Source organism: Enhydra lutris, unplaced genomic scaffold (assembly GCF_002288905.1).
Source record: "Enhydra lutris kenyoni isolate GAN:26980312 unplaced genomic scaffold, ASM228890v2 scaffoldscaffold26, whole genome shotgun sequence".
In the NCBI taxonomy this organism is placed as follows: Eukaryota; Metazoa; Chordata; class Mammalia; order Carnivora; family Mustelidae; genus Enhydra; species Enhydra lutris.
Genome location: NW_019154110.1, coordinates 14038076 through 14065669, shown reverse-complemented (window position 1 = coordinate 14065669; position 27594 = coordinate 14038076). Strand labels below are relative to the sequence as shown.

The window sequence follows — 27594 nt, the reverse complement described above, 5'->3', positions numbered from 1 at the left end:
GCTCCGCAGGGAGCCTGCTTCCCCCCTCTCTATCCCTGCCTCTCTGCCTACTTGTGATCTCTGTCTGTCAAATAAATAAATAATTAATTAAAAACAAACAAACAAAAAAAAAAAACCTCTGGCTTTGGCTCAAAGTCCTGGGATTGAGCCCATGTCAGGCTTCCTGCTCAATAGGGAGCCTGCTTCTCCCTCTCCGCTGCACTCCTGCTCTCTCTTTCAAATAAATAAATAAAGTGCACCTGGGTCGCTCAGTTGGCTAAGCTACTGCCTTCAGCTCAGGTCATGATCCTGGAGTCCCAGGATTGAGTCCCGCTTCAGGCTCCTTGCTAAGTGGAGAGCCTGCCTCTCCCTTTGATCCGCCCCACTCTCATGCGCTCTCTCTCTCTCTCTCTCTCTCTCGCTCAAATAAATAAATAAAATCTTAAAAAAATAAATAAATAAAATCTTAAAAAAAATATATATACATCTTGGACATCTCTCTGCAGCAGAATGTATAGATTATTATAAACTTATTATAAACTTATTCTCTTTAATGGCTGCATTGTGTTCCGTTATATTTCATCAGTGACCTATTGGTAGGACATTTGGATTGTTTTTAGGTTTTTGCTGCAGTGAATATCTTTAAATGTATGTCTTGGAGTAGTTTTATGCTTGTATCAGTAGGATAAACTTCTAATGCTAGGTTGAAAGATATGTGTACTTTATAAATACTAGATCTTTTAAAATACATTAGATCTACCCATATTGCTTTTCAAAATATTTTCATCAATTTATATTCTCATCAACAGTTTATGGAGTATCAGTTTCTCTATATTCTTCTTTCCTCCCTCCCCCAAGTGGGTATTGTATAGTAATATTATTTTAAGTGGTTGGTGTTAATCTAAATTCAAAGTAATTAACTTACTTGTTTCTAGTAAACAGAACTAAAAGAGAGGGAAGAGTACTACTGCTTTATAATATTAAGTCCTTTTATTTATTTTTATTTTTTATATACTTGAAAAATGTATTTACATATAAGTATATGTTATATATGTGTATATGTGTACATGTTAATATATTTTATATGTATATACATATACATATATATGTGCATGTTATATATATACAAACACACACACATATATGGGTTTTTATATGTACTATCTAAAATTTATAATAAACACAATCAAATATTAATATACCTTTAGAGACTACAACCAATTAATTGTGCTGCCACTCTTATTTGGTGTGCGTTTGTGCTCCTAATAAACTTTGCTGTTTCTATTTAATTGAAGAGTAGCTTGAGATTTTAGAAATCGATTTCTAAACAACTATTACTGTTTACATATTATTTGGAAATTGGATTGTCTTCTATATAATATAACAAAAACAAGATAGAGAAGAACAGCTAGGTGTTAAGACCGATAGAAGTTTGCAACACTAAATACAACTTCAGATTTAAAATATTTACCTTAATTAAAACCTCATTTTCTAGTACAATTGACTTCATAATAGATAAATGTTACCAACTCAAATGTATAAAATAAATATATACTTAAAAGCAAGTTATTTTAATTATAACATGAAAAAATAACTCCTGATTTTAAAAATGTTGATTAACATCAAATCAGAGATTTTTTTTTTAAGATTTTATTTATTTATTTGACAGATCACTAGTAGGCAGAGAGGCAGGCAGAGAGAGAGGGGGAAGCAGGCTCCCTGCCGAGCAGAGAGCTTGATGCGGGGCTGGATCCCAGGACCCTGGGATCATGACCTGAGCCAAAGGCAGAGGCTTTAACCAACTGAGCCATCCAGGTACCCCAAATCAGAGATTTTTGTGCTTTCCTTTTAAGGCCTTAAGTCACAATTTAGGGTTTTTTTTTTAATTTTTAATTTATTTTTATTTAAATTCAGGTAGCCAACATATAGTACATCATTAGTTTTTTTTGGTTGTTGTTTTATTTATTTATTTGACAGAGAGAGAGATCACAAGCAGGCAGAGTGGCAGGCAGAGAGAGAGGAGTAAGCAGGCTCCCTGCTGAACAGAGAGACCAATGTGGGTCTCGATCCCATAACACCGAGATCATGACCCAAGCCGAAGGCAGGGGCTTAGCCCACTGAGCCACCCATACATCCCTACATCATTAATTTTTTTAATAAGATTTAATTTATTTATTTGACAGAGATCACAAGTAGGCAGAGAGGCAGGCAGTGGGGGGGCGGGAAGCCGACTCCCTGCTGAGCAGAGAGCCAGATGCAGGACTTGATCCCAGGACCCTGGGACGATGACCTGAGCAAAGGCAGAGGCTTTAACCCACTGAGCCACACAGGTGCCCCTACATCATTAATTTTTGATGTAGTGTTCAATGAGTCATTAGTGGAGTATAATACCCAGCACTCATCACATCATGTGCCCCCCCCTCAATGCCCATCACCCAGTTACCCCATCCCCTGAGCCACCTCTGTTTCCACAGCCCTCAATTTGTTTCCTGGAGTTAAGAGTCTCTCATGGTTTGTCTCCCTCTCTGATCTAGATTGGTCAGAATATATGGCCTTGTTTAATAGCAAAATAGCTTTGCTTTCAAGTATATTTATTTTTATACTATAGAGATGTATTACTTACTTTTAAACTAGCTATACAGTATTTTTGGTCTTTTGGACTCCTGCAGGTACCTTTACAAAAATAATGGAGTTTTTGGTGAAGTGTTTGAATTGCAGTTTCTTCACTGTCCTTAGTTCCCCAAAATAGATACATCAGGCACTTTTGTTACTATAACATTGTCACCTCGAGTACATTTACTTCTTGGTTTAACATTGAGTAGTACTTTTTTCAAGATTATACTTTGAAGATCATTTTAGAGTTGGATGATAAACAGCTAAGGTTAAAAGTATGGAACAGAGATCTATAGATGCTAGAAAGGAATGGTAAGGGTACCGTAATTCTACACTTCACTGCATGTATATAAGTGAAGTACAGTGTGATTAAAAGACTGGTTCTCTTGAATCACAGGTTGGTATTCTTTCTAATCTCAATAGTTCCTGCTTGCTATTGCTTTCCTGCTAGAGCTGCTATTAACTTATTAGCAAAGGCCAGGATCTTAAAGAAATTAGTCTGGAACTAAAAGAAAAAAGTTTGATAAATACCAGATTTTAATATGAAAGTATTTACACCATTAGTGTTGTACTGTATTAGTTTTCCAGGCTACTACAGCCAAGTGTCACAGACTTGGTGGGTCAATTAACAGAAATGTATTTTCTCATGGTTCTGTAGGTTAGAAGTCTAAGATCAAAGTGTCAGCAGAATTGGTTTCTATTGGGACCTTTTTCCTTGGCTTATATAGGTAGCCATCTTTTCCTTGTGTCTTAATATCGTGTTCTCTCTACCTGTATGTGTCCAAAAGTCCTCTTTCTTATAAGGACCTAAATCATATTGGATTAGGTCCACTTTAATTAAGTAAAATGAAGTCCTTACCTCTTTAAAGACCCTGTTGCCAAAAATAGTTACATTATAAGCTACTGGTGGTTAGGATTTCAACATCTGACTTTTGGGGTAACACAGTTCAGCCCATAACATATACTACTGCTGACACTAATTCTTTAGCTAGGTAAGATTTGGAGGCCCACATTTTTCTTTGTTTTATTTTTAAGCTATTACATAGTGCTTGCTGTGCTCAAGGAACTAAAAGTAAAAGATTCTAAAGGTATTTTGGGCCCTCTTCCATTGATTTATCATGAATACAACTTCATAGAAAAAGTTTTAAAGAATAGCCTGTGTTTATTTTTAAAAAATAAAGGTTATCTTTAAGGTGATACAAAGTTTGCTATCTTCATAAGGCTACGATGATGAAAATAATGTATCTTTTTTTTTTTTTTTTAAAGATTTTATTTATTTATTTGACAGAGAGATCACAAGCAGGCAGAGAGGCAGGCAGAGAGAGGAGGAAGCAGGCTCCCCGCTGAGCAGAGAGCCTGATGCGGGGCTCGATCCCAGGACTCTGAGACCATGACCTGAGCCGAAGGCAGCGGCTTAACCCACTGAGCCACCCAGGCGCCCCGAAAATAATGTATCTTTTAAGTGGAACCACTTTTAGGTGTTCACACTTTGTAATTTCACTTACCTTCAGTAATTTTTCCTTTACTACATCCTTAGTCTGATAATGAGTTTACTAACTCAATAGTTTACATAGATTTGCAGTTCTGTAACATTTCTTGACACATACTGCTGCTGCTAAGTTCCATGATCAAAAATTTTCCTTGTTTTATGTCATATTTTCCCCTCATATGACCACCTGAAACATTTTGTTTTCATGATATGATATCCTCTATTATCTTTTCTTTTCTATCACTGTTTTCTACCTGTAGCATCCATTCATGACTTAAATGGCTGTTTCTGCTTTAAACCTAAGATTATCAGATTTATCAGATATTAATTAGTTAATGTGTGACATTTGTTTTTCTGCTTACTTGGAAATATCAAATTTATATGGCCATGCCCATTAATATAGGTATAATAAGAGATTGTCCATTAACTATATGTTTGCTTTTTAATTTAATTTTTATTTTTTAAAAATTTCATTTATTTGACAGATCACAAGTGGGCAGAGAGGTAGGCAGAGACAGAGAGAGGGGGAAGCAGGCTGCCCGCTGAGCAGAGAGCCCGATGTGGGGCTCCATCCCAGGACCCCGGGATCATGACCCGAGCTGAAGGCAGAGGCTTTAACCCACTGAGCCACTCAGGTGCCCCTATGTTTGCTTTTTTAAAGTAGGATTGCTTTGTTTGGCAAGAAAAAAAACAGAGACAAGAAAGCCTACTAGTATGGAAAAACTTGCTATTCAGATTAGAAGCATTCTGATACTGTTATCGGGACTATCTGACATTTGAGAGAAATTGTATTTATTATTTCTATATATTATCACATTACTTATTATATTAAGTCTTTAAAAAAGATTTGATTGCAAAGTAAAATCTCAACAAGGTACCACTACATAGGCACTAGAATGACTAAAATTAAAAGAACTGATAACACCAAATGCTGATGAAGATGTGGAACAACCAGAATTCTGTACATTGTCAGTGGAGATGTAAAAATGGTATAATCATTTTGGGAAGAGATCTATAGTTTCTCTATACACCTACCCTATGACCCAGCAATTCCACTTCTTAGGTGTTTCCAAGAGAATGAAAACATATGTCTACAGAATGACTCACTTAAGAATGTTTATAGCAGTTTTATTCATCATAGCCCCAAACTGGGTATAGCCCATATGTCCACCAACAGGAGAATAAATAAACTGTAGTATATTAACACAATGGAAAGCACTCAGTAATAAAAATGTGATGGATTATTGATGTACAGGAATATGGCTGTATTTAGAAAACATTTTGCTGAGTGAAAGAAGCCTTGAAAGAGCGCATGTTATATGAATCTGTTTATATGAGGTTCAAGAAGAAGTACAACTAATCTATGATTGAGAAAGGTAAGAACAGTAGAAGACTGGGAGTGGTGATTGACTAGAAAGGAATGAAGGAAGTTTCTTGAGAAATGATGATAATACTGTATCTTGATAGGGACTTGTCAAAGTTTGGTGAAAGTACATATAAGATTTGTGTATGTTATTACATGTGAATTTTACTAAAACTTGTAAATAAATACTAAAATCTAGTTAATTATATGCACATTGAAGTATTTAAACTTTTTAAAAAAGATTTTATTTATGTGAGAGAGACAACGATCAGGAGCATGGGTGGGTGGAGCAGAAGGAGAGGGCGAAGCAGACTCCCCAGTAATCAGGGAGCCCAAGACAGGGCTCCATCCCAGGACTCTGAGATCATAACCTGAGCTGAAAGGCAGACATTAACTGACTGAGCCACCCGGGTGCCCCCCGCATATTGAAGTGTTTAAAGGGAAATATATACTAGGGACGCCTGGTGGCTCAGTCGGTTAAGTGTCTGCCTTCAGCTCAGGTCATGATCCCGCAGCCCTGGAATTGAGTCTCGAATCCGGCTCCCTGCTCAGCGTGGAGCCTACTTCTCCCTCTGCCTGCCTCTCCCCCTGCTTGTGTTCTCTCTCTCTCACTCTCTCTCTCTCTCTGGTGTATAAATGAATAAAATCCTTAAAAAAAAAAAATAGTGGGGGGTAGTATACTAATATCTGTATGTTGCTTTAAAACAAAAAGTAAGGTGGATTGATGAAAGGATAAATGAGTAGCAAAATATTAATGGAAGAGTCTAAGCAATTGGTATATGAATGGTGACTGTAAAATTCTTTTAACTTTTTTGTACATTTATGAATTTTCATAGTGGAATATTAAGGGAAAAAGCATTTGATACCCAAAAGCAGTTGCTTCCTTATTTACTTCATAGAGTAAAGCAAAGTAAGCAAAAGCCTCTATTATGTTTCTGGCTGCATGTAAGTTTTCACAGAACTCATATGAAATACTGCTGGATTGTGTATGTGTTTCCAGAAGAAATTTTAATCTGATTTACATACTTCTAGGTACATTGTTAACCAAAATGTGGCCACTGAGAAAAGTTAAAAATACCAATCAGCGTCCTGTATCTAGCTGGCCCAGAATTGCAAAATAAAAAGTTCCACATTCCTTATTCTCTATACAAAACATGTTTTTTAAAATGAAAGTTCTAGGGAGCAATACATAGAACACTGATGGATTTCTTTATGTTATCATGTTATTTTGTTTATATACACCATTGAGAAGTAACTTGTTTATCTAATCTTAACTCATCATTTCAAATTCTGGTATGTTTGGGAGGTCTTAATAAAGGGATAAATTGTTACCATTTTCAACATCAGACATTTTCCCTCCTACCTCTGTCCTAAGAATTTACTTGAGGTTTTATCACAATTTATAAAAAGCGAGTACTGCCAGGCCATTTGTTGGAATTTCTGTGTAATTATGTGTGATTAAAATAAAGTAGGGGGGTGCCTGGGTGGCTCAGTGAGTTAAAGCCTCTGCCTTTCGCTCCATGACCTGATCGAGCCCCGCATAGGGCTCTCTGCTCAGTGGGACGCCTGCTTCTCCCTCTCTCTCTCTCTGCCTGCCTCTCTTCCTGCTTGTGATCTCTGTCTCTCAAATAAATGAATAAAATCTTTAAAAAAAAATAATAAAGTAGGAAAAGGGCAGCTGGCTGGCTCAGTTGGGGGAGCCCATGACTCTTAATCTTGGGGTCATGAGTTCCAGCCCCATGTTGGGTATAGAGATTACTCTAAAAATAATAACAAATAAAGTAGGGAAATACATCACAGCTTTTCCTCCTCAGTGACTTATTTACATTTTGGGTGAATGCAGTTGGTTTTGAACATATGTTAGCTATGGAGACTAGAAAGCGCTCTCCAACTTGCAGCAGGTTTTGCCTGGCTTGAATTTTTCTTAGGCTTTTTGGAATAATTGAGGGGGGAGGAAGGTGAATTATAAACACCTCATAAATTTTTGGCTGATTTGATATTAACTCTCAAAATTGCTTAGTTGTTAAAAATGTAAATTTAAATAGGATTTCTAAATTCTGCCCAAAATACATGCTACAAACAAAGATTTTAAGTTTACAGAGAATATTCTGAGGGCAAAACGTCTAATACAAGGTCATAGGATAAATTTAAATAGCATAGAATCCGAGTTTAGAATGGATTTCTCACATATCAGTTTTTCTTCTGGAATCACTTCTTTCCGTAATTTATAATGCTTCATAGTTGAATGTATTTGACTCAACTCATTGAATATGCATTCTTTCAAGAAAGTATCATTTTATCTTGTTTACTCAAGAATCAAGATAGAGTTAATGCATTTGTCTCTGTATTGTGAGAGTAATTATCACTCTCTCTGAAAAGCAGTTCAGTCCCCGTTAAAAAAATAAGGGCTCACTAAAGGTTTTTAAATAGTAGAAAAATGACATTGTCTGCTTCTCTCAGAAATCACCAGTTGGAAAAAGGTAGAAAAATGCAAACTCCATCTTCAGTAAGAGTAGGGAATATCTCTAACACCAAATCACAAAATTGAGTAAGGGCTGTCAAATGTAACAAAGGCCAAATGAGTTTGAGAAAATGATGAAAAATTTGCCTACATTTTCAGATCTCCGTAAAAGCCAGTAGAATAAATGCTCCAAAGGAGGTGGTGTGCCCTGAGGAGCAAAAATAAACAATTTTGGAAATATTCATTTGCTGCCAACAGGAAGTTCTCAATGTCTAGTTTAAACATGGACTTTTTTTTTTTTTTAAGATTTTATTTACTTATTTGTCAGAGAGAGAGAGAGTACACACAAGCAGGGAGAGTGGCAGGCAGAGGCAGAGAGAGAAGCAGGCTCCCCACTGAGCAAGGAGCCCGATGCGGGACTCGATCCCAGGACCCTGGAATCACGACCTGAGCTGAAGGCAGTGGCTTAACCAACTGAGCCACCCAGGCGTCCCCTCAATGTCTAGTTTAGTACCACAAAAGGGGAGAGGAGAAGCTGGATGAGGAATTGGAAATATACTGTGTTTTTCTTAAATGTGAAGAAAGCAATGTGAGGAAAGAGATCCTGTATTATGAGCAACTTGCAGTTGCCAATCTGTTGGCTGGGAAGAAGTTAAGAATAAAATACAGCCATACGTTGGAGAAATTGTGGGTTTGGATCCAGACCACCACAATAAAGCAAGTACCACAATAAAGTAAGTCAAAATTTCTGTTTCCCAGTGCATGTAAAAGTTATTTTTACAATATACTGTAGTCTATTAAGTGTGCAATAGCATTATGTCTAAAAAAAACACCTAGGTACATACCTTAATGAAAATACTTTATTGCTGGGGCGCCTGGGATCGAGTCTCGCATCAGTCTTCCTGCTCACCAGGGAGCCTGCTTCCTCCTCTCTCTCTGCCTGCCTCTCTGCCTACTTGATCTCTGTTTGTCAAATAAATAAAATCTTTAAAAAAAAGAAAGAAAATACTTTATTGCTAAAAATGCTAACCATCATCTGAACTTTCAGCAAGTTGTTATCTTTCTGTTGGTAGAAGGTCTTGTCTTGATGTTGATGGTTGTTGACTGCCTAGAGTAGTGGTGGTTGAGGGTTGGGGTTGTTGTGGCATTCTTAAACTAAGACAACAATGAATTTTGCTATATTGACTGACTCTTCCTTTCACAAATGATTTCTTTGTAGCCTGTGATGCTGTTTAATAGCATTTGACCCACAGTAGAGCATATTGGAAGCAGCAAAGAAGAGAATATTCACTTCTGAAAAACATAGTAAGATGCAATCCGGAATTGTGATGCCTCCAGCTTTGCTGTTCTTTTTCAAGGTTGCTTTGGCTATTTTGGGTCTTTTGTGGTTCCATACAGATTTTAGGATTGTTTGTTAAGCTCTGTGAAAAATGCTGTTAGCATTTTGATAGGGATTGCATTGAATGTGTAGATTGCTTTGGGTAATATAGACATTTAAAAACATTTGTTCTTCCAATCCATGAGCATGGAATGTCTTTCCATTTCTTTGTGTATTCAGTTTCTTTCATAGTGTTTTACAGTTTTCAGAGTACAGATCCTTTACCTCTTGGATTAGGTTTATTTCTAGATATATTATGGTTTTTCATGCAATTGTAAATGGGATCGATTCCTTAATTTCTATTTCTGTTGCTTCATTTTTGGTGTATAGAAATGCAACAGATTTCTATACCTTGATTTTATATCCTGTGACTTTTCTGAATTCATGTATGAGTTCTAGCAACTTCGGGGTGAAGTCTTTTGGGTTTTTTACATACAGTATCATTTTGTTTGTGAAGAGTTAAAGTTTGACTTCTTCCTTGCTGATTTATTTCTTTTTGTTGTTTGATGAGGCTAGGACTTCCAGTACTGTTTTGAATGACAGTGGTGAGAGTGGACATCCCTGTTGTGTTCCTGATCTTAGGGGGAAAGCTCTCAGTTTTTTCCCATTGAGGATGATATTAGTTGTGGGTCTTTTGTAAATGGCCTTATGATGTTGAAGTATGTTCCTTCTATCCCTATTTTCTTGAGGGTTTTTTTTTTTGCAGGAAAGGATGCTGTATTTTGTCAGATGGTTTTTCTGCATCTATTGAGAGGATCATATGGTTCTTATCCTTTCTTTTATTAATGTGGTGTATCACATTGATTGATTTGCAAATATTGAACCACCCCTGTAGCCCAGGAATAAATCTCACTTGATCATGGTGAATAATCCTTTTAATGTACTGTTGGATCCTGTTGGCTTGTATCTTGAGAATTTTTGCATCATTGTTCACTGGGGATATTGGTCTGTAATTCTTTTTAGTGGGGTCTTTGGTTTTGGAATCAAGGTAACATTGACCTCATAGAATGAGTTTGGAAGTTTTCCTTAAATTTCTATTTTTTGGAACAGCTTCAGGAGAATAGATATTATTCTTTAAATGTTTGGTAGAATTCTCCTGGGAAGCCATCCAGCCTTGGACTCTTGTTTGTTGGGAGATTTTTGATAACAGATTCAGTTTTTTTGCTGGTTATGTGTCTGTTTAAATTTTCTATTTCTTCCTATTTCAGTTTTGGTAGTTTATATGTTTCTAGGAATTTATCTGTTTCCTCCAGATTGTTCAATATTTTTGTCATATAATTGCTCATAATATTCTCTTAGTCATTTGTATTTCCGCAAAGTTGGTTGTGATCCTTCCTCTTTCATTCATGATTTTATTTATTTGGGTCCTTTCTCTTTTGGATAAGTCTGGCTAGGGTTTATCAATTTTGTTAATTCTTTCAAAGAACCGGCTCCTAGTTTTGTTGATCTGTTCTTTTTTTTTTTTTTTTTTTAATTTCTATATCATTTTCTTCTGCTCTAATCTTAATTATTTCCCTTCTTTTCTGCTGGTTTTAGTTTTATTTGCTCTTCTTTTTCCAGCTCCTTTAGGTGTAAGATTAGGTTATTTGAGACTTCTCTTGCTTGTTGAGGAAGGCCTGTATTGCTATATACGTCCCTCTTATGACTGCCTTTGTCCTGTTTTCATTTGCATTTTCTCCCATTTTTAAAAAATTTCTTCTTTAATTTCCTGGTTAACCCATTCATTCTTTAGTAGTTAACCCATTAATTCTTTAGTAACCTCCATGTATTTGTGGTCTTTCCAAATTTTTTTGTGTGGTTGACTTCAAGTTTCATAGGGTTATGGTCTGAAAATATGCATGGGATAGGATCTCAATTTTTTTGTAGTGGTTGAGGCCTGATTTGTGATATAGTGTGTGATCTGTTCTGGAGAATGTTCCATGTGCACTCAAAAACAATGTGTATTCTGATACTTCGTGTGAATGTATCTGTATGTATCTGTGAAATCCATCTGGTCCAGTGTGTCATTCAAAGCCCCTGTTTCCTTGTTGATCTTCTGCCTAGATGATCTGTCCATTGGTGTAAGTGGGGTGTTAAAGTCCCTTACTATTCTTCTTTTTTTTTTTTTTAAGATTTTATTTTTATTTATTTGACAGAGATTACAAGTAGGCAGAGAGAGAGAGGAGGAAGCAGGCTCCCTGCTGAGCAGAGAACCCGATGTGGGGCTCGATCCCAGGACCCTGGAATCATGACCTGAGCTGAAGGCAGAGGCTTTAACCCACTGAGCCACCCAGGCTCCCCCCTTACTATTATTCTATTATTATCAGTGAGTTTCTTTAAGTTTGTTATTATTTGATTTATATATTTGGCTGCTCCCAAGTTGAGGGCATAAATATTTACAACTGTTAGATCTTGTTGGATAGACATCTTTATTATGATATAGTGCCCTTCTCCATCTCTTATTATGGTCTTTGGTTTAAAATCTAGTTTGTCTGCTATTAAATCGGGCTATTCCAGCTTTCTTTTGATGTTCACTAGCATGACTGATTGTTCTCCACTTCCTTACTTTCAATCTAGAGATGTCTTTAGGTCTAAAATAAGTCTCTTGTAAGCAGCATACCAGTGGGTCTTTTTTTTTTTTTTAATCTATTCTGACACCTGATGTCTTTCAATTGGTACGTTTAGTCCATTTATATTCAGAGTAAATATTGATTGATATGAATTTAGTGCCATTGTATTACCTGTAAAGTTGCTGTCCCTGTAGATTTCTTTCTAGTCTTTGTTGCTTTTGGTCTCTTTCCTGCTCAAAGTGTCCCCTTTAATAATTTCTTATAAAGGTGGTTTGGTGTTCATGAACACATTTAGTTTTCGCTTGTCTTGGAAAGTCTTTATCTCTCCTTCTATTCTGAATGACAGCTTTACTTGATAGAGTATTCTTGGCTGCATATTTTCCCATTCAGCATGTTGAATATATCAGGCCATTCCCTTCTGGCCTGCCAAATTTCTGTGGACAGGCCTTCTGCCTACCTTTCATGTCTGCCCTTGTAGGTTAAGGATCTTTTGTCCCTACCTACTTTTGGAATTTTCTCTTTATCTTTGTATTTTGCAAGTTTCACCATGATATGTCTTAGTTTTTATTGATTTTGTTTTTATTGATTTTGAGGTTAGCTCTCTGTGCCTCTTGGACTTGAATACCTGTTTCCTTCCCCAGATTAGGAAAGTTCTCCGCCAAAATTTGTTTAAATAAACCTTCTGCCCCTTGTTCTACTCATCTCCTTCTAGGGTTCCTTTGATAAATATTTTATTACGCTTTGTAGATTTGCTGAGTTCCCTAAGTCTGTATTTGTGATCTAATATGTTTTCTTTATGTCTTCTTTTCATCTTCATTATTTTCCATAATTTTATCTTCTGTATCACCTGTTTGATCCCCTGGTTCTTCCATCTTCATTGTTATTACATCCAGTGGTTTTACTTCTCAGTTACAGTATTGTTTATTTTGGCGGGACGAGTTTTTAGGTCTTTTATCTCTGCAGCCAGGGTTTCTCTAGTGTCTTCTTTGCTTCCTTCAAGCCCAGCTAATATTCTTATGACTGTTGTTCTAAATTCTTTGTCAGATATATTGCTTATACCTATTTTGAGAAAATCCCTGAGTGTGATTTCTACTTGGTCTTTCCTTTGGGGAGAATTCTTCCATCTTGTCATTATGTCTAGGTTTCTGTCTTTTGCTTTTATGAAAGCTTGTTTTGTTTCATGCTTGTGAGGAAGGGGTCATACACTGTCCAGGGCCTGGTGCTTCAGGAAATGTTCCTGGTATGTGCTGTGTGCACTCTGTTGCTGTGTTTTTGTTGCTCTTTCCCACAGGTCAGTCCTCTACAGAATTCCTCCTTGCTTGCAGTGGGGAGTGTTCGGATCTTTAACTAGATGTGCTTTGATTTGTTAAGATAAGCCCGATTTGGGGGCACGGGGGAGAAAAGAAACTGTAAGCTTGAGTCCAAAGAAAAAAGAAAGAAGGAAAAAAGAAAAGAGGGGGGAAAAAAAAGTCTCATCCAAAAAAATGAGAAAAGGAAACAAACCAACAAATGAACAAAAAACTATAAGCCTGATTCCAAATTAAAAAGAAAAAAATATATATGTAAAATAATAATAAAAAAATAAAAAAATAAAGCCTGGTCCTATTTCCACCAGAACTAGAGCTGAGGCTTTGAAGCACTCTGTGATCAGTAGACTTGGTACATGGAGGGGCCTGTGTTGTTCTTCTGAGGGAGAAGCCCACTGCGCTGGCTCCCAGTTAGACCTGCCTTAGTAAGATGCCCCTGTCCAGGCTCAGAGGTGCAAGGTTTGGTATAAGTGACTCCAGCCTCCACTAAAGGCACTATGTTTCTTTCTGGTACTTGCTGGGAGTTGGGGGACTAAGCGGGGGTGGAAGATGGCATCATCCTGCCCTCTCATCCTAGACAGGGGATCTTGGGGCCACTGCTGTTCAGGAGGTCCTCACAGAAAAGCAAACAGTCTCCCCTCTTGTGGCCCAGGCTTCCGTCAGATCCCTGACCTCAACCTGTCTGTGCCTGACTTTGGGCATGCCCAGCACCATAGTTCTCCTATGTTTTACCTCTTGCCATGGACTGGGATTCAAATCTCCAAATCTTAAAGGACCTGACAAGGTGTGGACCCGTTCCCCTCCCCCAGGGAGAGCCCTGCAGTGCTGTACCTCACACTGTTCTGTCCCAGAAAAGAAGCCACATGGCACACACATGGTGGCTGTCATCTATGATGAATGAAGCACTGTGAAAAGCTGTGACCAGGTCATCTGTCCTCTGCTCTCCTCTGTCCCCTGCTGTTGAAACAGTGCTCAATGATGCTCAGTGGGCCTTTCGTCGTTGGAGACGCAAAATACCCTTTTCCAAATGTACTCCAAGAAGGGGAGTATTCTCTCCCAGTGTGACCTAGGGAACGCCCACACTACAGTGTCTTCTGGAACCCTACATCCTGCTCTCTCTCCTGTTCTCGCCCTTTCTCCCTGACTTCTCTCCAGGAAAAGGGCTTCTTCCCTTCTGTGGCACTGTGGCTTTTCTCTCCCCCAGGTCACATCTCCAGACCTTGTATCTGCCACATTCTCCCTCCAAGTGTGCAGTTTTCTTAATCCTCAGATCGATTTCTTAGTTGTTCAAAATGATTTGATGTTGATCTAGCTGTGTTTGAGGGATGAGGCAAGTTCAGGGTTGCCCTACTACTCCTTGCTTTCTTAACACTGGTCGATTGTTTCAAAATATTGAAGTAGAGGGGCGCCTGGGTGGCTCAGTGGGTTAAGCCGCTGCCTTCAGCTCAGGTCATGATCCCAGGTCCTGGGTTCAAGCCCCACATCGGGCTTTCTGCTCAGCAGGGAGCCTGCTTCCTCCTCTCTCTCTGCCTGCCTCTCTGCCTACTTGTGATTTCTCTCTGTCAAATAAATAAATAAAATCTTTAAAAAAAAATTGAAGTAGAATTCCTATTAAAAAGCTATAAATACTTTTGAAGTTTAAATACATTATCTCCTAATGAGAGGGACTAAAGTCTAAGATAAGTGAGGTGTTGGCACAAACTGTTTGAGTTGACAACAAAAGTGTAAATATGGGGGCGCCTGGGTGGCTCAGTGGTTAAAGCTTCTGCCTTCGGCGGCTCAGGTCATGATCCCAGGGTCCTGGGATCAAGTCCCGCATTCGGGCTCTCTGCTCAGCAGGGAGCCTGCCTCCTCCTCCTCCGCTCTCTCTGCCTGCCTCTCTGCCTACTTGTGATCTGTCTGTCAAATAAATACAAAAAAAAAAAAGTGTAAATATAACCATAATTTCCTTTTTGCCAATGGTTATCACCTGTTTACTGATACCAGCCTGTTTCATAGCCTACATGTAAGACTTCAGCATTGTTAAATGGAACACTCTTTCATAAATGTATTGACTTTCTTCTCTTAAGGAACATTCATTCTAAGGAGTTAGAGAATGGCTTAAACATGTATAAATCGGAAAACAGAAGTTTATTCATTCAGCAAATATTGGTCATTGTGTGCCAGACACTGATCTGGGCATTAGACATCAATCACCAGAAACAGATAAAAACATTTGCAGTCAGGTGGGAAGAGGAATGGAGACATAAACAATAAACATAATAAGAAATGCGTGTAGTATATTAGAAACGTATAAAGGCTATGCAAAAAGGAAAAGATTTACAATAATGAGAGGAATTACACATGCAGGGGGGAGAGAAAGAACCATCAAAGGAGACTGAGAAGACAGAATCCTAAGGGTTACATAAGAGAGTGCGATGATCTAGAAGCCTAGAGAAGAAAGTTTATCAAAGTGGAGGGCGTGATGAGTGGATAGGAGCCAGTCACTTAGCTCTTCAATGAGTTGGACGGGAAAAGAGACTGTAGGTTTTAGCAACAGGAAGTTCACATTAGTTGTATTGACAAGTTTCAGTAAATTTGTGCTGTTTAAATTCCTTTTGGTCAGAGAGGAAGGATCCCAAGAAAGACAAGTTACTGCTAAACTTTCTTCTTTCTGTGGTCTTGTGGTCCTAGTGGTATTTTGACCTTGGGTAAGTCATTGTGTAGCACCTAGATTGCTGTTCACAGAAAACTTAGGATACTGTTGTTTTTGCTTGAATGTCAGCCTGGTCAGTGTGAACAAATGGCTGTTATGATTACACTGAAAGCAGCAGTAGGAACTGAGATTTCTGTTGTGAGAACCCCAAACTCAGAACTGCAGGAACTAGTCATTTGGTAGGTATCATCATTTAGATTCAGAAGAGCTAACTAGGAGAATCTGTGATGTGTCAGGTGGGCATTACAACCCGTTGACTCCAGGTGGCATTCCTCGAGGTTGCTATAGAAGTAAAGAAAATAGCTTACAGAGGAAAAAATGCAGCCCTAATTTTAACTGTTTAGTTCACTAAGAAAAAGAATACCAAGTCAGGTGGAGACTTTGCCTTTTTAGTTTTAGTTTAATGTGTTATTCTAGATTTAAAATACATATGATTAACTTGGTGGTGTGTGGGGGGGGGTGCTGGTAATCAGAAATTCAACATTTAAGTGACTGTCACCCTAGCAAGGGTATACTGAGCAGACAGAATCATCATAACATGTGGGCTGAGATGAGGCTGCTCTAGACAAGTCTCTCAAAGTTAATTGATGGAAACTTCCCACCTTCAAGAATTTTTTTTACCTTAGCAGTGCTTTGCCAAGACTGCTGAAACACAGCTGTGGGTGCTGTGCCAACACCCACATTGCCAGTGTCAGGAAGGATGTACTTTTAAACCTCTAATTTATCTAATAATGTCTTTAGGGTTGTGTAGGTTTGGCATTGTGATGAAAATGCTTCCTAGCCTGGTTTATAATGAGAATTCAGTTTGCAGCCTTAAAATGTATATTGTCTCAATATGCGTGTGGAAGGTACTAACAAGTCAACTTAGAAAAAGATCTAAAATACTATCCTGTCCATCTAATGGGACTTATTTATGCATGGTATTTGAAAATGAATGCAAAGTAAATGTTTTTATGCCGAAATAATTTATTGTGTTTTCTGCTCTGTACCAAGATGGTGATATACAGTGCTAGAAGAAAGCTACCTTTCAGATTCAGTTCCAGTCTGACTCCTTTTCTTTGGAAAATGTAGATTGGACTCTTGTCGGCCTATAGAATGGAGATAGGAGAATAAGCTCTTGTAAATAAGTATTTTTAAACAGGTAGGAAATAGTACTCTCTTGTTTGAAATATTAAACTTCATAACCAGTTGATGACAATATTTTTTTGGTTTATTGTATATGTATGGGTCTTTAAGAAAACAAGCAACACAATATCTGAAGGATTCTTTCCTAACTAGTAGACTCACTGCAAGAATTGATTACAGAGTTCAGCTTATGAAGCTTGACAGTCTGGATTTTTGCCTTACAGTACATAACATTGAGAAAGTCACTATACACAGAAGTTCAAATATGCATCCATTAACATAAATAGCTTTAATGAAGTGGCATGATTTATTTATGTGACTAAACTTGGAATTAAAACTGAATGGACCCCTAATTAATGATATTTCAACATTGTACAAAGCTATGAATATCGTTTATGAATGGCTTAGATTTAAACTAGACAAGGATTTATTTTTACCTATGAATATATAAAGTCTATACTTTGATGCCTAAGCAAACAAGAAAGTAATAAATTGGTATGCATGAAAACACATTTCCTTTTGTTCTCAGGATGTGAATTGCTTGAAGATAGGAATGGTAAAGCACTTCAGAAATATCTGTTAACATATATAAATAGCAAAGGATCTTTCTTGGACTGTATTTGAGGGCCTTAATATGATTAATTTGACTTTAAAAGAGCCAGTCTCTTAAAATGACACACACTGCAAAAGTTAAAAAAAAAAGTTGAATCCTACTCTACTTCAGCAATGTTCTCAAGGTAATAACAATTTTAACCACAATTCTACAAACTGCTGTGAGTTTTGGCCATTCTCTGGTACTCACTCTGCAATACATTTGCCAAACTTTGAGACCTTCATGCATCAGCATCGTAAATGCTTCTGTCCAGGCTGTATGAGAAATGATGAAAGAAAGCAGTTTACTATGTTATTATCATGTTAGTTATTCCTGGTAATTCTCTTTAGAATGACAAGCTCTAATGATAAGCTTTTATTTGACTTGTATCAAATATTCACTGATGTGACTGTTTTAAAATATATTTGCAATTCTGATTTTTCAGAAATAGTCACTTTGATTTCAGTCAAAATCATAAGAACTTATTCATGCTAAGTGTTACAGCTTTCTGACAGGTAGAGATAGCTGATGTGGGTGAAGTGTCTAGCTAGATGTTTTATATCTAGCTATTAGTCAGCTAATCCTCCTCCCTACTTCACTGAAAATATTTTCATTCTGTCTGACAAAAAGTAAAAAATTACATTAACTGTGACTAAAAATGTATTGCAGGTGACACATTAATGAGACTAATGGTTCTTCCCTTATTCTTTAAAATTTTCACATTCTTACCTTTGGTGAACCTAGATTCTAGGCATTTTACTAAGTACACTAAAGATGTCTTTTTCTTCTTTGGTAGTAGGAGGAATTCTAGGGAATATGATTACAATAGAGGTTTTTAGGTAATTTTAATATAAATTTTGAAACAAAAGGACCAAGTAAATCTTGTAGCTATATACTAAAAGTCCACTTATGCAAAATATTTGGGTGTCTCCAGTTAGTCAAAGTAAAGCATGATAGAAAGTTAAAAAACAAGCAGTGCTGAGAGAGTTTATTTAGGTTTATGAAGAAAAATTTAAAACTTATCAAAAAAAAAAACTCAGTTAACTTAGCATGAAAGGAGAAATGGATAGCATTTGGATTTCAAGGGATGTCATCAATTTATTTCATAATTGCTAAAGGGCAATAGCTTTCAAAAATTATCATAATCAAGATTCAGTATATACTTATATGTGTATACAGAGTACTTAGCCTTACCTCATATACCCTAGTTCCTATTTTTTTAAAAAAGGGTGGCTGGGGGGCACCTGGATGGCTCAGTGGATTAAGCCTCTGCCTTCAGCTCAGGTCATGATCCCAGGGTCCTGGGATCGAGTCCCGCATCGGGCTCTTTGCTCATCGGGCTCTCTGCTCAGTGGGAAGCCTGCTTCCTCCTCTCTCTCTGCCTGCCTCTCTGCCTGTCAAATAAATAAATTAAAAAAAAAATCTTAAAAAAAAATAAAAAAGGGTGACTTGGATCGAGCCCCACTTCAGGCTCTCTGCTCAGTGGGGAGCCTGCTTCTTCCTCTCCCTCTGACCCTCTACCCCCAGCCTGGCTTGTGCTCTCTCTCTCTCTCTCAAGTAAATAAATAGAATCTTAAAAAAAAAAATTGCTGGTCACATTTATAAAATTCATTTCATTAACCACTAATGGTTTGTAACCTACAATTTGAAAAATACTGATGAATGATGATAATGATAATTTTCCTTTTTTTTTTTTTTTTTTTTTTTTACCCTTGAGGACTTCAAATATAAACGTTGCCATTTTATTTGTTTCTGAACACTCAACCACTCACTTTCTTGGTCTCACCTAAACCTTATTACCACAAATACTGCTCTGGATCCAAAAATCCCATACACAAGCATCCTATTCTCAGACTACAAAACTTCATCTTTCTAGGTTGTGTGCCCAAGTACTCCCACTAGTTGTTTAATTACATTTAGACCACCTGATTTACCATTCATGTCTGTTCTTTCTTAACCCATTTAACGTTCATGGTCTAACACTGTAATCACATGCTTAAAAAGATACTAAATTTCAGTGTTTCTTCTTCACCTGTTAATACTCACCTTGCAAAATCCCAAACCTTAATGAATTAGTTCTTTTTTACCAACACATTTTCCAGCTCATGGACATAGATGGAGAAAATTGTACAACCAGAAAGACTGGTTTTATTTAAAAATTGTCTCAGTGTTTTAGCAGTGACAGTCCTACTCTCTGACATGACTGTTTCATACCTACTTTCTCTTCATCCCTCCTGCCCCATATACGTGTATCCTCACCACCCAGTTGATAACCTGACCCACTGGTTCTCACAGTGTGGTCCCTAGCCCAGCAGCATGCACCTCATCTGGAAACTTGTTAAAAATGAAAATTCTGAAGTCATACTTAAGACCTAGCGAGTCAGAAACTCTGGGGATGGGGCCCAGCAATTTGTGTTTTAACAAGCCTTGATGCTGATGCCTGTAAAAGTTTGGGAACTACTGATCTAACCCTATACTTCATTGAGAAGCCATTCTCCAGAATGGAAGCTCCAGAGATGGGTTATTTTTGCTTTTGTTTTAAAAGTATAGTTGTTAGTTTCAGGTAAACCACACAGTGAGTCAACAATTATACATTATGAAAAGTTCGCCACATATAGTAACCCATCTGTCACCATACAAATTTAGTACAATATTGACTGTATTCCTTATGCTGTACTTTTCATCCCCATGACACTGATTTTATAACTGGGGGTTTGTACCTTTTAATCCCCTTCACCCCTTCCCAGTTCCCTCTCCACTGGCAACCACTACTTTGTTCTTTGTATTTATGAGTCTATTTCTGGTTTTTTTGTTTGTTCATTTGTTTTTTGGATCCCACATAATAAGTGAAATCATATGGTCCTTTTTCTGACTTATTTCACTTAGGTCCATCCATGTTACCGTGAATGGCAAGATTTCATTCTTTTTTATAGCTAACTTTCCATTGTATATATACCACACCTTCTTTATCCGTTCATCTGTGGATGGACATTTAGGTTGTTTCCTTATCTTAGCTGTTGTAAATGGTGCTACAACAAACATAAGGCTATGTATATCTTTTTGAATCCGTGTTTTGGCTTTCTTTGGGTAAATCCTCAGAGATGGAATTACTAGGTTGTATGAGATCTCTTTTAATTTTTTGAGGACCCTCCATGCTGTGTTCTGTAGTGGCTGTACCAGTTTACATTCTCACCAACAGTGCATGAGTGTTCCAAAGGCAGGAGTTTTTGTCTTTTTTGGTCTTTTGTATCCTGAGCACCAGAACAGTGCCTCAAACACTGTAAGCCTCAATAAGCTACTGTTGACGCAAACCTTTAGATGGGAACTCTCTGATTTTCCTACTAAGAAATCTAGAAACCTCCCTGCATCTTTATCCATTTTCTTCCTTTCTTTTCCAACTGGTGAAATGTTCCTTATGCTATCAAAGGTCAGCAATTTCCAGATATGTTTTGGATCTCTCCTCTTCCTGCCTTCTCAGGAGCTTCACTCCTTTGGTCATACCCCATTTCCTGCATTATCTTTAGTCTTTCTCTACTAGATTATTTCATTTAGTAAAAGGTCACATTCTATACCATGCCAAAATAAGAACCGGCCCTGTCCTCAAATGCCCTTTCAGTTATTGCCACACCTCCTTGCCTCCCACTTACCCATTCTGATCTTATTTTCACCTCCACTATTCAATGTTCTTAACAAAGTCAATGATTTTTTGAACATCTTTATTGAGATGTAATTCACACAGCATAAAAGTTACCCATTTAAAGTACACAGTTCAGTGGTTTTAGTACATTCATAATTGTTTAGCCATCACTAACTACAATCCAAGATTCAGAACATTTTCATACTGCAAAAAGAAACCTCCTACCCATCAGCAGTTACTCCCTATTCAACTCACCTCTCTGCCCTAGGCTATTGCTGCTATACTCTGTTTCTGTAGGTTTGCCTATTCTGGACTTTTTATATAAATGAAATCATAGAGTATGTGGTCTTTTGTGACTGGCTTTTTTTTTTTTTAACCATTTTATTAAATCTCAACTTTTATTTCAAACTTAGTGTTTGTTTTATAAGGAGAATTTGGTAAACATAGAAAATATCAAAAAGACATTAAGAATTACCTCTACCTACCATCTTACTCCCTCCCTTGCCTAAGAGGCACATGAAGTCCTTTCTTCCTTTATCTAATTTCATTTCCAATGGTCAGACTTTTAAATATAATCTCACTTGTGTGATATGTGGAAAGGTAAACTTTCACTGAAAATGAATTTTTTAACCACTGTACTAGATAACTTTCTTTTCTTCCCTAAACCACTCCCTATACATCTCAGCTTTGATTCTTGTCCTGGGTGCCTTCTTTGTTCCCTGTTTTTCAGTTTGCTTCCCCTGTGGAAGGCACTAGCAGAAGTTAAGAAGATGGGAAGAAAGTAAGGTCAAGGTGTTTGTTAACTGGGCTACTTTCACTGGGCTCCTGTGCACAGGCTTTATGTTTCTAGTGTGGACTGCTGTGTCTCTGGGATCAGAGGCTGATCCCTTGTGATTTCAGGCTTAGAAGTTGTGTGACTGGCTTCTATTGCCATATTATTTCTAAGGTTTATCCACATTGTAGCATGTATGAATGTGCTGCTTTTATTTATCCATAATCAGTTGATTGGTTGGTTGGTTGTTTCTACTGTTTGGCTATTATGAATAATGCTGCCATGAACATTCAGGTACATGTTTTTGTGTTGATGTATGTAAGGGGAATTGCTGGGCTATGTAAGAACTTCAGCATTTTTAAGGAACTACCAAAGCAGCTGTACCAGCTACGAGAATATTGTTGTGGCCTGTTTTAGAAAAACAATCTGCCAAATCTGTTATTTTTTTAATTTTAATTTTATTTTTTAAAAGATTTTAATTATTTATTTGAGAGAGAGAGAAAACAAGTGAGAGCACAAGGGCAGGGGGAGTGAGAAGCAGACACCACACTGAGTAGGGAGCCTGATGCTGTAGGGCTCAGTCCCAGGACATGGTGATCATGACCCGAGCCAAAGGCAGCTGCTTAACTATCTGAGCCACCCAGGTGCCCCTGCCATGTCTGTTCTGGCCACATAATTCACATCCTTCACACATATAAAATACACTCCCCTAACTCCCACCCCCCATAAAGTCTCCCAAAGTTCCATCCCTTAATGGCCTCAGGCTCAGGCTAAAGGTTTAGGAACTCAGTGAGGTCAAGTGCAGGTGAGATTCCTTGGGTACAATTTCTTGATGAAAGCTCCTTCAGTATAATTCCACTTGATATAAAAATGTGGTGACTAAAAGAAGAAAACTATCTGGGCACCTGGTAGGCTCAGTGGGTTAAGCCTCTGCCTTTGGCTCAGGTCATGATCTCAGGGTCCTGGGATTGAGCCCCACATCAGGCTCTCTGCTCAGAGGGAAGCCTGCTCCCCGCCCCCCACCATTCTGCCTGCCTCTCTGCCTACTTGTGATCTGTCAAATAAATAAATAAAATCTTAAAAAAAAAAACTAAACCCTTCCTAGAACTCCCCAACATACAGTGGTGAAGCATGAGATAACTTTCCTATTCTGAAAGGGTTTGGAAAACAAGAGGCAATTCTCTTTTTATAATTTCTTCCTATGTGATGCAGTCTATTTCAGTAGTTTTAAATATCATCCATACATTGATGACTTCCAAATTTCCTATCATCTCTGAGCTCCACACTACAATGTCTAATAACTTTCACTTCATTGATACCTTCATTAGGGTATCTCAAAGGTATTTCCAACTTAATATGCTTTAAAATTAACTCTTGTTTTCTTCTATACCCTTTGCTTCCACAAACCTGTTCTTTTCCTGGTTTCTCCGTCTAGGTGAATGATGCCACCATTCATCTAGTTGCTCAGACCAAAACCCAGGACTCAGCCTTAATTCTTTTCTTTTATTTCTATATTCTAATAATCAGCAAGTTCTGTATTTTCTTTTTTTAGAATATACTAATTTTTTTTTTCAGTTTCACCTGGATTACAACAATCTCCTTATTGGCCACCCTCCTCATTCTTTCCGATTTCCTTTACCACAGCAGTCAAAGTCATATTTTAATTAATATGTCTGGGTATGGCATACTCTTGCTCACAACCTTCAGTAGCTTCCCAGTGCACTTTTGAGTGAAATCACTTTCCTTTCCATGATCTATATGGTTCGTATAACTGGCTGTTGCCAGTCCCTCTGACCTTATTCCCTGCTATCTTCCCTCTTTATCCACCATACTTCATCTTCTCTGGGCTTTTTCAGTTCTTCACACATACCAGGCTCTCAGAAAGGATCTGTATACATGCTGTTTTCTCTGCCTGGAATATTCTCTCCCAGCTTCCCATCCACAGAACCGAATCTTTCTTATCCTTCAAGATATGGATTCCTGACCATCCCCCTTCTATAATTCTGTACCCTGTTTGTTTCTTTTATAAAACATCCCAATTTTAAGTTGTGTCCTGTTTGTTTACTTATTTATCATCTGTCTCCCTAACTAGATTTTAAGCCCTACTGGGTCAGAGGCCATGTCTGTGTTACTCACCAGTGTATACCCAGAGCCAAGGTAGAGTGTATAGCACATAATATGCACTCAATAAATATGTGTTGAATAGTGTTTAAAGACACAATTTTGTTTTGAGACAGATATGTTAATAATTGGTAATAATATCAAGTGTATTATTTCCTAATTCTTACTGAAATAGGCCTTTTTTATTTCAGTAATTGCCCTTCCTTTTTGGCTGCTGCTTTAGCCAGAGCCACATCAGACGAAGTCCTTCAGAGTGATCTTTCTGCACATTATATCCCAAAGGAAACAGATGGCACAGAAGGGACTGTGGGTGAGTACCTTTTCTACATTATTTGTTTAAAAATATTAAAATATTCTCATGTATAGTAACCCACAGAGAATGTCTACACATATGAAATCTAATTATGTTTACCCACTTGTTGATTTTATAGTGGTAGCAAGAGAAAAAAATGCATGTATTTCAAACTCGTCAATAAAAGGAGGGAAAAAGGGACGCCTGGGTGGCTCAGTCGGTTAAGCACCTGCTCGGGTCATGATCCCAGGGTCCTGGGATTGAGACCCGCATTGGGCTCCTTCCCCTGGGGGAGAGCCTGCTTCTCCCTTTGCCTGCTGCTCCCCCTGCTTGTGTTCGTTCATGCCCTCTCTCTCTCTGACAAATAAATAAATACAGTCTTTAAAATGAAAAAAAAAAGGAGGGAAAAAGAAAAATACAGGTATATTTTGAAAATATAATTGGAGCAAGAGATTAATATAACTATTATCAGAATATGGTCTGATAATATCAGAATATTAACAGAATAAATAAAATGCCTAGATAAGTGGAAAGAGTAAAGTGAGAAGTGTGAAGACACAACAGAAAAGATGAGAGAGGGAGGGGAGAGAGTTTGAGCAAGACATACTTCAAATATTTAGCTTACCTTTAAGAATCCAAGTAAAAAAAATCATATAAAAATTAAATCAGTTGTAACAAAACTTCTCATTAATTAATTTTTTAAAAGATTTTTTATTTATTTTTTTGACAGAGATCACAAGTGGGCAGAGAGGCAGGCAGAGAGAGAGGAAGAAGCAGGGTCCCTGCTGAGGAGAGAGCCCGATGATGCGGGGCTCGATCCCAGAAAGCTGGGATCATGACCTGAGCTGAAGGCAGAGACTTAACCCACTGAGCCACCGAGGTGCCCCTATTAAATTTTATTTCTACCAATAAATAAGGAGAGTTCTACATGACAACTATGTAACATGTGATTTAATTGCATGGATCACTGTACATCTTTCTTCCAGGCAAATTAAGAAGCTTTATTTATTTATTCATTCATTTATTTGTTTGTTTATTTTTAAGGATTTTATTTATTTGAGAGAAAGCACAAGCAGAGGGAGCGGCAGGCAGAGGGAGAGGGAGAAGCAGGCTCCCTGAGGAGCAGGGAACCCGACGTGGGCTTGATCCCAGGACCCTGGGATCAGGACCTGAGCCCAGGCAGATGCTTAACCACTGAGGTTCTCAAGCGCTCCTAAGAGGCTTTATTAATGAAGGCATATTTATTAACATATTAGGCTTATACATATTTGACAGGATCTAAGGAAATAGCAATTTTTGTAAAAATTAGGAATTACTGGGGTGCCTGGGTGGCTCAGGGGGTTAAGCCTCTGCCTTCGGCTCAGGTCATGATCTCAGGATCCTGGGATAGAGTCCTACATAGGGCTCCACGCTCAGCAAGGTGCCTGCTTCTCCCTCTCTCTCTCTGCTTGCCTCTCTGCCTACTTGTGATCCCTGTCTGTCAAATAAATAAATAAAATCTTTTTAAAAAATTAGGAATTACTACTCAAAATTGTTAATGAATTTTAATATTTCACTTTGTTCTATTTTAAGCATTTGCCTTTAAACATGGTGCATAAGGAACAGAGCATATATTAATGAATAAGAATAACGAGATCCCAGAGAACTTGAGGCAGATATAAAAGTAAATATATCTGTTCTTCCTCTCTCTTTCTGGATCATTTTTTTTCTAGATCATTTTTGATAGAAAATTGGCAAGAAAGGAATTCCTTCTCTTGTTTTTACTAAGAGTAATTGATTCGCTTGGAACCAAATTGCTCTAGAGTCAACTTGGATGGAATTCCTGCTACAAAGCATTGGTCTTTCCTCCGGTACTGATGCATGGCGTGAAAGCCCTGTAATGAAAGATGAGGGAGACGAACTCGGCTTCACTGCAGCCTGGGCGGCGGCTGACTCAGCTCCAGCTCGTACAGTGACATTAACGACTAATGAGTAATTTACAGCTGCGAGGGGGTGGATTGTTACTGGGGACAATTTTCTCTTTTTTCACACCCTTTTTTATTTTATTTTTCCATTTCAAGCAGCAATTATTTATATACTGGTGTTCTACACTCCCTGCAGAAGGAGAATACTTAACGTAGCAAGACTGGAGTGTAGCCCTGCATGCCTGCTTTAGAACTGAACCCCCATAAGATAGCAAAGTGAAATGAAGAGGTTTTTTTTTTTCTTTTGGTGGTATCATTGGTCATTCTGATTTTCTGTTTTTTCAAGAGATTACCCAGTGTTGTTTCCTTGCCAGGGTTGTGATTCAGAATGATCTATTGTAATTCTAACTCTTTGCAAATCCTTAATCTCTTTAACCCAAATCCCTCAGTTTGAATAGTTTGAATTGCACTGAGGAGACTGGGGGTGGGGGGCAGACCGGGTTTATCCGGTATGGCAGAATGGGAGAGGAGCATGCTGGGTAAAGCCTGCACCGCTGGTTTCAATGCACTCAAGTCCCCACTGAATGCCTTTGCCTCTCAGTTGTTTCCAAAAATAGACTTAAAAAAAAATTCTTAAGCTAAAGTTCTTTTCATGTTTATGTCATCTCTACCAGAGTGTTTGCTAAACAACCTTGTATCTCTCGGTACAAATTTAGTTTGGCAGATATAACTCCTCTTCAGACAACCTAAAATCAATTTGAAATATCCCAATGTAAAAATTAAAAACAAGAAGGGGAAAATTGTCACTAACACAGAGGAAATTAAAAGAGTTTTTTTTAAAAAAGCCTTTATTTGTCAGAGAAAGAGAGAGCACAAGCAGGGAGAGCCGCAGAGGGAGAGGGAGAAGCAGGCTCCTTTGTGAGCAGGAAGTCCCATGTGGGACTCAATCCCAAGACCCTGGGATCATGACTTGAGCCAAAGGCAGACAGACACTTAACCAACTGAGCCACCCAAGGCATTCCAGAGGAAATTAAAAGAATTATGAAAACTTTGTGTAAATAAATCTGAAAACCTGGGTGTTTTCTAGAAAAATAAAAATTGACAAACTTAACCTAAGAAAGAGATTAAGATTGTCAAGGAACTATCTTCTAAAAAAGGACAAAGAAGGGATGCCTGGGTGGCTCAGTTGGTTAAGCAGCTGCCTTCGGCTCAGGTCATGATCCCAGCGTCCTGGGATCGAGTCCCACATCGGGCTCCTTGCTCATCAGGGAGCCTGCTTCTCCCTCTGCCTCTGCCTGCCATTCTGTCTGCCAGTGC

The 27594-nt window shown here is 38.0% G+C and overlaps 1 protein-coding gene across 1 annotated transcript in view; it reads left to right on the top strand.

The window, feature by feature from the left end:
- Positions 1-27594, top strand: part of LOC111151723 (protein phosphatase, Mg2+/Mn2+ dependent 1E) — a 209493-nt gene that overhangs the window by 161892 nt on the left and 20007 nt on the right. Inside the window, exon 2 of the mRNA XM_022509886.1 lies at positions 24273-24391. Coding sequence (XP_022365594.1) covers positions 24273-24391 — 119 coding nt within the window. The remainder of the gene's footprint in view (positions 1-24272; positions 24392-27594) is intronic.